This window comes from Micropterus salmoides, unplaced genomic scaffold (genome assembly GCF_014851395.1).
Source record: "Micropterus salmoides isolate LMB-PRFRI ecotype aquatic unplaced genomic scaffold, ASM1485139v1 Ms_hic_scaffold_8, whole genome shotgun sequence".
In the NCBI taxonomy this organism is placed as follows: domain Eukaryota; kingdom Metazoa; phylum Chordata; class Actinopteri; order Centrarchiformes; family Centrarchidae; genus Micropterus; species Micropterus salmoides.
The window spans coordinates 21,068,485-21,081,133 of NW_024044570.1; the positions used below are offsets into that span (position 1 = coordinate 21,068,485).

The 12,649-nt window shown below is 39.5% G+C and overlaps 1 protein-coding gene across 2 annotated transcripts; it reads left to right on the forward strand.

Moving 5' to 3' along the window:
• The first annotated feature begins 10,824 nt into the window (after nt 1–10,824).
• Nucleotides 10,825–12,647, forward strand: LOC119893711 (leptin-like). 2 transcript variants are annotated; one of them, XM_038706037.1, is made up of 3 exons: nt 10,825–10,980; nt 11,524–11,723; nt 11,819–12,154. In XM_038706037.1, the coding sequence occupies exons 2-3, from the start codon at nt 11,574–11,576 to the stop codon at nt 12,152–12,154; spliced, it is 486 nt and encodes a 161-aa protein (XP_038561965.1). In that variant the 5' UTR covers nt 10,825–10,980; nt 11,524–11,573. The 2 variants fall into 2 exon arrangements, with proteins under 2 accessions (XP_038561965.1, XP_038561964.1); XM_038706036.1 differs by lacking the exon at nt 10,825–10,980 and having other exon boundaries at nt 10,993–11,723; nt 11,819–12,647.
• Nucleotides 12,648–12,649: the final 2 nt, after the last annotated feature.

Here is a 12,649-nt window from a genome sequence, read left to right on the forward strand (position 1 = left end):
TGGCCAATGGCCGGGCCTTTTTTGATGGCCGTTAACTAGGTTTAGAGTTTTGCCTCTCCTCCCACTCCAGTGCTGGCTGGGCTGGATGACCGCTCTTTTGCTATTTTTATCCCCGCGGTGCTGTTTCTGTTTCTCAGCCAGCCAGCAGAGAGGAGAGCAGAGGTGCGGGCGTCTCTTATCACACCCACCTATCTTTTTTCTCCCTCTCTCTCTCTCCCTCTCTCTCTTTCCAAAAATAGCCGTGAGTCGTGATCAGCTTGTCCTTGAGAGAGAGTGAGGGAGAGAGAGAAAGAGAGATGACTGTATTATTGCTTAGAATCAGAGGAGGGGTTATGGATTGATACAAATAGTCACCCCCGCCAAGCCAACCCCAGCGCAGGCTGAATTAATGTGTTGCTATTTTTGGGAGCCCCGTGTTTCCAGGGGAGACCTAATGACGCAATGACGTCAATGCGGGTCAATCGCAGACTGGAGGAATTGAGTGGCTTCCATTTGGGGCTTTTGCAGTATTTCCTACAGAAAGGATGGAAACGAGTACAAAATGGAAGTGTATTTCCTCAAAAACCGCATCGAAAATAGAGGTGACTCAAAATGCAGAAGTGAAAATGATCACAAGTGGCATCACGTCGTCCCAACCCTTCGAGCATCAGCGATAGTGAGGGAGGTGTGTATATAAGGATGCTTTTTTTTCCTCCTCATCCACGGCGCGTCTGTGGGATGATACCTGCCAGTGACTAGCCTTGTGGAATAACATTTTCAAGTATATTTTGTGTGTGTTGATTTGATGTACACAGCCCCGGCTGTTTGTTCTTCGTATGATCTTTGTGTGTACGTATTGTTTTGCATTCCCTCCGTAACGCTATGTGCTGTCTATCTCTCTGCCTAGCTACATGTGATTATACTCTGTTTTATTTGCATTTTCTGTTTCTTTTTTTTTCTCCCAAGGGCTTTACACAATCCCGACCTATTCCAAGCACTCGCATCTAGACGCACAGAGGTAACGATGCACCTTCTCCCTCATCTCATTAAATAACACCGCTGCTGGCCATTTATTCTTGCATTTTAACGTGATCGTGTTCGTGTGCCAGAAGCTGTCTTTAAATTGCTGATCGGGATTTGTATGGTAGTAAGAGGGATGTCAGTTATTGTAGCTCATGATTGTGCGCGTCATGGTTGCTCGCAGCTCGGCGACCTGGCGACGCACACAGCCAAACGCTGGTGATGCGTGGAGATTTCGTCTTTTCCAAAACTTTGAATTCGCCTGTGGATCGCCTCATTGCAGTGAAGTTCAAAGTGCTTGTCAAGTGTTCGGGGTGTTATTTCTACGTGTGTTTTCCCCCACTGATTGCGAGCACATCCATCATTAGAGGAGGGTTATTGCTCAGTAATTAGGCTACTGGCCAGGTGTCGTGGGTATAGGCAGGATGAATTGACAGTGCAACCCCTTGCTACAAAAAAAAAACCTCAAGAGAGATGCATGTGGCATGCAGCGAGAAGATGTTCCTTCTTAAATACACTTACACACGTACACACACACGCATACATTGTCGGACACATTCAGAAAGACAGACGCACAAACAGAGACACACAGACTTGCACACATGCACAGTGTCGTGAGAGGAGGTTGCTGGGGAGGGGGGAGGGGGGGTGATTTTAGGGCGTTCACCGGCAGGGCTGGTGTGAGGCTTTCAGAACCATGGACAGCTCACATGAAGCTCATCCAGTGTGGTCTTCTGTCTTCTGTCCGCACTGGCTGCAGCATCACTGTTTGTCAATGGCACTTCATACAACAGCCCACTCTCTCTTTCATTGTTAAAAGGGCATATTTTCTAGAACACCAATACAGATATTTCACCTTTTATTCAATTATAGGCCCCACACATGACATACATCAGCTTGTCCTGCAGCCATCAAGTTTTTGCTATTTGGCACCTATGGGAAAAGATGTCAGCTGTCCACTACGTTGGTGTTTTGTAACAAAAATAATGGAAATGATTGTTCAGTTGGATAAATAACCTCTCTGAATAATTGTGTTCATGCACCATTTCGCATTTACACCAACTTGCACTCCACAGCAAGTCCACATTTAACATTTGAAACCTGAAACCCAGATCTTCCCTCCCTGGCTTTGGTCCCACCTATAATTTGAGACACCATGTCACACAAAATGCTCTGATAATCTCACCTATTTGACTACCCCCACCACCCTTTTTCTAATTCACAAACATTCTCATCATTTATAACTCAGGAAGGGCTCCAGTGTGCTCTGGGACATTTGAGTTTTATTCACAGCTGCTCCAATTTCATTGAATTCAGTTTGTTCATAGAGTAGCAAAATATGGCATATATCTCAAATGCTTTTATATTGTGGCAATTGATATTACACCGCCAGTATCAGTAAGTGGCTTTCTGAGGTGTACGGTGTGGTGAAGGTAAATCACAAAGGGGAATTTAGGAAGCTGTGTAGAAACCAGTGTTTCACAAAAGTATAATTCTTTGCATTTAGTTGTGATTCTTTTTTGGAGGATTACTGGTTTGATTAATTGATTGGCTTGATGGTGATACATATTCGCATGTGTTTTGCTACTCACTTTTCCCATTCAGTTTTTGCTGTATTGTATTAATCAATACTGACAGAGCAAGTGTATAGTGATCAGTGACTGATTTCATGCATGTTAACAGTCTCTGATCGTACATGATCAACGTATTCCCTCTTTACTAAATCAGCCAATAACTCCATTTACAATAGTCTGTTCAATTCATATGTTTAAGCACATTCAAAAATATTTAAACAAAAGCAATTATGACTAAAAAGGAAGAAAAACCAAAATTTAAATATGCAAACATCTAGATGACGTCAGAATGTACAATCTGGTGCTGACCTGCAACAGTAACCTTTTACTTTAAAGAAGGGATTCATAGTGTATTCACACCACAAAAACACTCTGCATGTTGTCATATTACCTGTTTAGACTTCCTTTTTGTAGTCTTCTACTGACATGTATAAGAAATGGTACAGATGCTGAAGTTTACAGGATTGAGGCTTCCTGGAATATGTCCCACTGAAAATGTCTACACTTTTGATAGTGTTATCACATGTAAAGAATAGTACTTATAGTATGTAGTACAGCTGTTTTCAGTTTTAGTTGAATGTTTTACCATTTACTAAAACTAATCTGTTTTAGTGAATGTTCAACCATACAAACTAAAGAGGCCAAGACAATGGATAATAAAAAATGGTGCTGAACGTTATCACAAAGCTTGATGTTTGGAAGTCACGTTTATACTCTATCTGAAGCGTTTCACTCCAATAGAAGGCACAACAAAAAATACAATCCAAATGAGGATCGTTACATATGACTCATGTTCTTCCCAATTTACGTTCAGTCTCATGGATGTGTAACTGTGTGTTTCAGATGCTGGACCAACGGTGTATGATCTTGGCCATGGTTTCAGCTGAGCAGTCTTGTTCTTTTCAGGTCTTTTTGCGGTCTGGGCTTGCTGTCATATAGCTATCCAGGAAGCCCTTACCCCAAAAAGCATCTGCAAGGGACCCGTACATCAAGGAAGATTTGCATAAAATTCCCTCTTGACACCTATGCTCAATTTATATATCGTGAAGCCCTATTTTCTCAATTTGTGCATCAATTAGGTGTGAGTGTGTACAATTGTGAAATTGTGTATTTGACTTTCCGATTCAACACAAACAGTGTTTGTGTGGTTTAAGTAGACGTTTTTTTAAAATAATACATTAATAATGAACCAGAACATGATATAGACCATGGTGATTTTTTTTTAAATCCAACACTGTTAATCCAATGTTTCCCATTATGGTCATCATTACACCGAGTAGAAGTGTTACCTTTCCTTCAAACAAAGTAACTGTTTTAAACTTTTATCCAAGATGTAAATAATTTCTTTAATTGGTTTGACTAAAAAAAAGGTTTCTGTGTCCTAAGGACCAGAATAGAGACCCCTCGCGTTTGAAGCACCACATAATTCCCTCAGAAGGTGGCAGCATTGCTCAAGTTTTCAGACCATGAGGAAATTTCATTTAAATCCACACACAACAAATCCATGGATACACTTGCAGTTAAGATGATAACCGTGAGCTTGATTATGGTGTCCTTGTGTGTATAGCCAGTGTGTATAAAATGCCATCAGTTAGGAAATGAACTGCACTTATTCATGATTACAATGCTTTAATGTAACCTAGGTGTAATATGTGTTTACTTTTATACATTTGTTTGGCTGTACAGGTATGTAATACATTAAAAATCTGGAGATATTTGTTTGTTCATAAAGTGAACGAGACACTGTTGTCTCTGCCAGTGCTTTAGCAGCCTACACAGCACTGTATTAGTGAAGGAAGTGAATTATGAGCTAGACTCAATAAACAACTTCTGCAGAAATGTGTCATCTCCTATATATTACTCATTTCTGCAACAATCTGTGCCAAGAAGTTCTTTGGTACCATGGAAAGAAAGCAGACCCACAAAACAGGTGCAAACCAATTGTTTCGCCATTTCTGCACAGCAGTGATGCAATTTTGCTTCCAGTAAAACACACACAAACACATTATTAAAGCAATTCTTCATCCATTGACAACACACGCAGAATCAATCACTTTCTAAAGTCCACACTTTGGGTAAACACCTGTTCTCTTTATCTTAATGATGGCTGTGGAGTTTTTATTTTACCTGCTTCTAACAGTCAGATTTCTTTCTTTGCTGGGAGAGCTTATGTCAAAATGTTAAAGTCCCTTTTGCTTTACTTATAGTTACTTCAGTTGGTTGTTTGATTTTCCCTGTGCAGAGCGATGTATGCATGAAGTCTGACATTAGAAGACTGTTTTCACATTAATCCGCTGAAGGGGGAACATTTCTCTGTGCTCACCTTAAATCTGATTTTGAGGCACTTGCGTGTGGTGTGACATCACATATATTTCGGAAGCCAGTTGTGGTCCAATGTGCAACTTAAACAATTGTGATGTGGAAACTTGAGGGCCACAAACACACACAGAATGCACTTTTCAGTGAAGTTGGAGACAACTTGTGTCCAGCAGTTCAGCTTTTGAAATGAAAATTTTTGTATATCCATAAATTAGGATTTTTTTTTAATGAGTGTACATTTAATTGTGAGTTTTTAACAAGGTGATTTCACTTTTTCATGAAAAAGCCATATCAGACACACATTAATATTCCAAGCGGAGCAATTTTATATCTTAAAATATGTCAGCAGGGGATCTTTAAAGGACAATGAACACACATTTAAATGTGTTTGCAGAGCACAGCATCAACAGAAAATTCAAATGACAAAATCAGAAATCTGAAATGTCCTTTTGTTATACATTTATTTTAAACTGTGCTGACTTTCATAAAATTTGCAACATGGATGTGCAGAACTGGCAGACATATTACAGGATTTTTCCCTTCACCACATGAGGCTGCACCCACATCCTTGTTACCTTGATACTGGAACTGGAACAAAAACTAGGCTATTTTTTTTCAGTGCCTGACAGAAGCTATTTGTTTGACTCTCGCAAGGCCACTGGAAACGCTTGATGCTTTCATGACATCATTTTCTGCACTCACAGCAAGCTTTCAAACTGAATTTTTGCTGTAAGTTTTTCGGCCCTCAGAGACCTGACCTGCACTCCTGAAACATCAGGGGAAGTGTCAAACAAAAACCTGGATTCACTTACCAATGGATAATAAACATGTTTTAAAACAAATAAATTACTATTTGCTTTGTAACAGATTATTTTTTGGTACATTAATAAGACACGTTCTTTTGGACTATGAATAGAGACTGCTGCGGAACACTGTCACAGTCTCAACATAAAACCTTTGACCCAGGATTATCTGTCCATAATGTCAAAGGAATGGTTTGCACATTGAAGTGAAATTGAAGGAATTGATCCAAGTCTAACTATACTTTAACAAATCTCAACACATATTAGCAGTTGGACACACATTCTGGGTATATTTTCAAGAATCTCAGTACACACTTACAGACTTGCCCAAATAATTAATATAAAATACTAAAGAACAGATTATATATGATGTTTAGGAGGGCCTTTAAAAAGGGATGAATGGATGGATTCAATTCAAAGAACTTAATTTATCCGTTAGGAACTTCATTTGTGCAGAGCATCTGTGTGTGTGCCATTCACATTCCCAGGATGGACAGATGGGTGTTGGATACTAACTACACACTAATCACACAGTAGCTCATCTGGAGAAAAGAGTAGGCTTTCTGGTTGTTGTAAAGCAAATATTTTAAACATGAGTTTTTAGTGCTGAGAGATTCAAAAAGAGATTATTTGTTATGGCAGCATTCCCTCTGCAGCACTTTCCTAATTTCTATTTTGAGAAGTACAGGTTTAATGGACAACACTGAGATCCAAACAATATTTCTTGACAAATAACAAAAACCTGTTTGAAGGGTTACAATGGAAAAATAGAAGCTTAATTCCAGTACTCCAGGTCGCATCCCTCCACCCACCCTTCATAAGAGCTGGAACAATGTTAACAGTCCTTACACAGCACACAAACTCCCTTGGGGTAATGATAAAATAACACAAAACAAAAAAGATAACCTCTCTAGTACTTTTTGGATCATTCTCAATCAGCCTTTGTAGGAGTACCTGCATAACATGGTGACACTACAGCACAGTCAAAATGCCAGTGTGTTTTGGCAAAAATATCAGGTTCATTGTGTATTTGTTTTGTGGATTTCATTGTTATGTGCTCATCCAGCAACATGTTGTCAATGAACAGATCTCAGCTGAGTTCTTTGTATTTATACATTCATTACAAAAGGTTCAGTTCTAGAGTTTGTGTTCAAGCGAGTATGCACATGTGGCCATGTGATGGTTTTGATGTCAGACCCTTTACTTTCATTATGAATCAGATTATTTGTATCATCCTGCCAAGGTCTTGGAGTGTGTCTGTATGTTTTGCACAAGTGTGCAGGTTTAGGATTGCACTATAGAGCTACTACTACAGAACAATGATCTGTTATCATGTCATGTTTCAAGATACTCTACATTCTCTATGCAATGGAAATTTGAGAATGAATGAATACTAAAAGAAAATCGCACAGTATCCTATTCCATGAAAAATGTTTACATAGTAACATGACTTTTAGAATATTCCTTTAATATATAAACTCTTAAACTTAATGTGGTATAGAGAGTTTGTTGTAATAGCTGTGTAATGACAAATCAACCCCTCCTTTAGAATTAAAATCCAAAGAAAGATCTCTGCAGATGACTTATTTACAGTAAGTCAGTTTCTGTGACTTGGCAAAATCGTTGACACTGCAGGACTCTGACTGGCTGATGCAGGGATTCCTGTAAGTGTCTTTCAAATGTATTTTTCAACATCCACAGAAATATACAGCCTCTTGATAATATGCTGGCAGGAAAGAGCATCAGCAAAATATTTTGGACCTTACATAACATGTCACTAGGTATAGTCTTCATGAATTCACTCAAGTGTTTTTCTAACACTTTATCTGCTAAATTCTTTGTAATACTGTAGGTTATTGGGCTTTTCATAGTATTTGTCATCTCTAAAATCTAAAAAGAGTGTGTGAAAGTGTTACTTAATGTGTTATTTCGTTAAAGATATTGCTTGCCGTGACTGCACTTTCACAGAGCTCCGACTCATTGCAATGAAAAGCTGATTCAGGTCTTTTCAGACGGGTTTTATGGGGCTAACGTCACACAAGTGTCTGGGGGTCAAAACAACACATCGTCCTGAATGGCAGCACATGCAGGATCACTAAATCTGAATTCCCGTCATTCCTGTGACTCATCCAGGCAGGTCCTGCTGAGCAGAATTCCTGGTTTCCATGCTGCATCTGGACAAGTAACCCGATATGTAAGACCCGTTAACATGGCGCAGCCATTGCTACCGGGGGAGTAACTGGTAAAGTAATTACATCCTTTCTACTAACCTTATAGGGTTTAAGGATACAATACATGCAGTTTTACTGTGTGTGCAAGTGTGTGGAGTTTGATAAAAGAGGGGCACACACTTCTTCTGAGGATGTGACTCATATGCTCCCATAAGTCATGTGACACAAATGACCTCATGAATTATTAATGAAGCCTTGCAGTGTCCTACTGCTACTTTTCCTACTCCAGGAGGTGACTTCTTGTCCTGCAGGGATGCAGACTGAATGATCCTCTATGATCCCCGGGGACATGGGGACAAGACATAAAACTCTGGACCATTGCATTTTGGGTTTCTAATGTAGCCACAAAAGAACACAAATGTGTATCTTTGCTGTTTGGAGGTAATTAGTGCATGCTGAGAACTATGGCTGAGAACCGTGGATGAAATGAAGAGATTCATAATCTAACTAACTAACTAACAACTCTGTCTGGCAAAGAGGAAATACTTTTGACTCATGCACATTATGGGAAGCTTTTTGATGAAAAAACTGAAAAAGAGCACACACATTTTGATTAACCTCTGAGGTGAAATTGGCAACACCACAGATAGTGCAGATCCATCTAAAATATAAAGAAAGAGTGTGACAGCCCTGTTTGTTTACAGATTATCCATGAATATATAATGAATCCACTCTGTGTTCAAATGAAACCTAACCTGACCAAAATGATCTTAAAATGTTTCCTGTATTACGTATATGAGACGTCACATACTGGCAGGCAAAATCCTGATCTAAAAATAGTTTTAGCAATAGACAGCATCATTTATTCACCCCAGATGTCAGGAAATTATTTTTTGTGAGACCTGCTCTGTTGCTGGCAAGAGAGCTCCTGAACCCCCCGGGAAAAAGCTCTGAAGAAACTTTTAAAACTATTTAGAAATTAGCCATCCAATTATATGATCCACTTCATTCCTTCATGTTTTCCTTTCATGAATAATACACTATTCCTGCTGAATATACAAGCACCCAATTCACTTTCCTTCCCAGAAACTTGTCCTTTAGTGCGTCTTTTTCCCAGCAATTTTCAGATCCTATCACATTTCTGTTTATTCTGCATCGTGCAGCAGTGACCGTGTGTTAACAGTTTTATGAAAACATCTGTATCTGTGTGTGAGTGTGTGTGTGTGTGTGTGTGTGTGTGTGTGTGTGTGTGTATGTGTGTGAGAGAGAGTGTGTGCACGCACACCCTGGGAATCTTGGGGCACATGCATGAGGTAGTTTTCAGGATTTACTGTAAGTTACCTTAAGAGAAAACTGAAAATAACTCTTTTTGCTTCAGAGAAACAGAAACTTGCTCAGCACAGCCCCTCCCCTCCTTCTCCATGGAGCAGCGAAAAACATCTGCTTCCAAAAATGGCGTCTGTGTAATCTGTGTAAAAAAGAAGAGTCCTAGATTAGAAACAGCTGCCGTCTATCTTGTTATGTGACATGACAATGTTACTGTTGAGCAGAATTTCATTCAGGAAATTTTGATGTTATGATCTTGGTGGATAAAAATGAAAGACAAAAGTTGTTTTTGAATTTTTGCGCTGCAGAAATGACTACTGACATCAGAGGGACAACAGCAACATAATTAACTTAGTCCGGTATAGGTCCTGTATATAATTATAGAGCACTGCCACCCACATTAGGTCATGTCAAAATGTACTACCAAGTAAAAGGTATCACAATCATGTTGTGGAAGTGTATCACCTACAACGTTACTGTACCATTATATATTGCTGTTTTGCTTTTCTCAATACGTTTGGAGAAAATGCAACTGCTGTCAGTGTTTAGATCCTCGCACCCCTTATCTGTCAAACCAAACCGCATAAGATCATCATCATTGCAAGATGATTTCATCTGATTAAATTTGAAAACGCTCAGACAAACATCCACTCTATATCTAAAACGTAGCGTTAGACAGCATGAAAAGGTGACATTTAAAAAATTCTCCTATTTTGTGTGAATGTGTTTTTTATTACCTAAAACACTTATCAAATCCCAAAGTATGTGTGCAATATATGTGAGTAGATGCGTCTCAGATACTATGAGTGGCTGGTAGTAAAGCTGTCTTTATTATTTCAACTTGAATCAAAACCAAATATATGGACATAAAGACCTGATCAGGCCATAATGTCAGGAATCTACATTTATAAATGCAGCTACATGATATCATTCCAAGAATAAACATGATATCAGTCAGAAGAACTGTGTCATATTGGCCAACCAAAAATTATTTGAAGGCAATCTCTTTCCTGTCATTGCTGTAATGTGTTTGTTTTTTGGTTTTGTTTTTACTGTTTCTATTCTTTATTTTCTGCTGCTGTACAGGTGTGTTTAGACACTGTGTGTGGGTACATCCTAAATAAATACTGATGTAATTGATCTTGGCATCTGATGGCATTAGGCAATGTTTAGAAAGAGCAGAGCAGTGAGTGTCAGCACAGGATATGACATATATGGCATACTGATCAGTTTGGAAAATTAGAAAGGTCATTATTGTTACTGTCTGCTAAACATCAGCATTCTGAGTTTACACAGGGATACGGAGGTGTTGCAATTGTGGATCTGTCACACCAATAAACACTTTGCCACTTTTTAAAATGAGCGTGGAAACGCCATTGAGCAAACACTTAAGCTCCTTGCTGCTCTGGTGAAGTTGTTCAGTGGCATCTGTGAGAGCAAGACACATATTTTTTTACTCTCTTTCCAACTATTTCTAAAACAACAACAACAACAGCAGCTGCATCCACACAACTCTTCCTAATTTAAAATTCTTTGTCTGTATTTTTGCCCTGTGACTCAAATATGTCACTGGGTAGTTTACCAAAAATGTACTTCATATTCAGCTTGCATCCCGCCCCCCTGCAGTACCACAAGGGGATTCAGGGGTATGAGATGGAGAGAGACAAGTGGGGGGGGTTCGGGGTTCAGAGAGAGGTGAGTAAGAGATGAGTCAACAGCCCCTCCACTTGTGGCTATAAGATATCCTGATGGAGCCTAAGAGTGGCATATTCTCAGACACCAGCGAAGGTAAGGTCAACTCTCTTCTCCATTGCATTCACCGTCTCTTTTATTGTGGCTTCAACTTGTCCATCTTTGTATCATTATCTGTGTTAATTATCATACTTGATCTTCCAGGGCATCTGTTTGTTTAAAAGTTACCAGTTTTGGAAAGTTTGTATTTATTTGTATTTATTTTAAATACAGATTATTTGTGTGTAAACTTTATTTCTTTTAAGAGGTTTTTAGAGAAATTCTTGTGGTTAGAGATTGTGTGTCGTCCTCACTAAGCATGGTAGCAGAGGTTTGGGAAACAAGGGGGGGTGAGAATAATTGAGCTAGCCAAAGTCAGTGATCTTTGTACCTGTTACACAGTCAGACATTCACAGGTGTCTCTATCACAAATATTTGCGGTTACAATCAAACATGCTGAGTAAATTACTGGAAGGAAGCGTGCGTGTCTGTATGAAATGATGAAATGCGGATATGAACTGATGCCGGCAAGTGAAATATGGGTAACTGTAAACAGCATTTAAAGGAAGAATAACCTGCTCATTGTTGTTCTTCTCCTAGAAATACCAGTGCTATTCTGAATTCTATACATCTGGGGAAATACTACAAATATGGACTACACCCTTGCTGTCCTGTTTTCTATACTGCAAGTTTTAAGTGTGGGCTCAGCTGCTCCTCTGCCAGTGGAAGTAGTGAAGATGAAATCAAAAGTGAAGTGGATGGCTGAACAGCTGGTGGTTAAGCTGGACAAAGACTTCCAGGTAATATTTAGTGCTCTGTTTATGGTGACACAGAATCTCAAGTGCTTATACAAGTTGGCATGTTTTTGACCGTTTCCTGTTCTCTCTCGCTACAGGTCCCTGTTGGCCTGACTCTCAGCCCACCTTCTGATGATCTGGATGGACCTTCCACCATAGTGACCGTCTTGGAGGGTTACAACAGCCTGATCTCTGACAACCTTAACGGGGTCTCTCAGGTCAAGTTTGAAATCTCTTCGCTGACGGGTTACCTTGATCAGTGGAGGCAGGGGCACTGCAGTGAGCAGCGGCCAAAGCCTTCGGTACCGGGACCCCTACAGGACCTACAGAGTCGAAAAGAGTTTATTCACACCGTGAGCATTGAGGCTCTCATGAGAGTGAAGGAGTTCCTAAATCTGCTGCTGAAAAATCTGGATCATCTTGAGACTTGCTGAAAGACAGACATTAGGTCTAGTAATTGGAAGTTACTGGCAACAATTGTGAAAGTCTTCATCAGTGACGCCTGCAATGCAATTTTAAGGACTTTTATTCTCAAACATTCTTACTTATTTACTTATTTATATACACATGTATTTATTTATATATTGTACTTGGAAAATAGGTATTTTGTAAAAGAAAAAGAACAGTCTTTTCATTCACGTGTTTCGCTGCAAGTGTGGGTTCCACAGGAATGTTAAAAGGCAAACAGGTCTATGCTTTGCACATAAAGAAAAATCGCTGCTCACAGGTTTGTACTATTACACTACTGTTGTATCAACAAGAGCTCCAAGTGTAAAATATGGATCTACATATTAATTCAGTCATATAGCTGAGTCCGCTGAGTAAGGTTGTTTGCAGTCAGAGGGTGTGATGAGTAGCAACGTCATCCACGGAAATTCCTGAAAACCCGGTGGCCAAAATCAACAGAAAGCTACATGGACAAGAAGGGT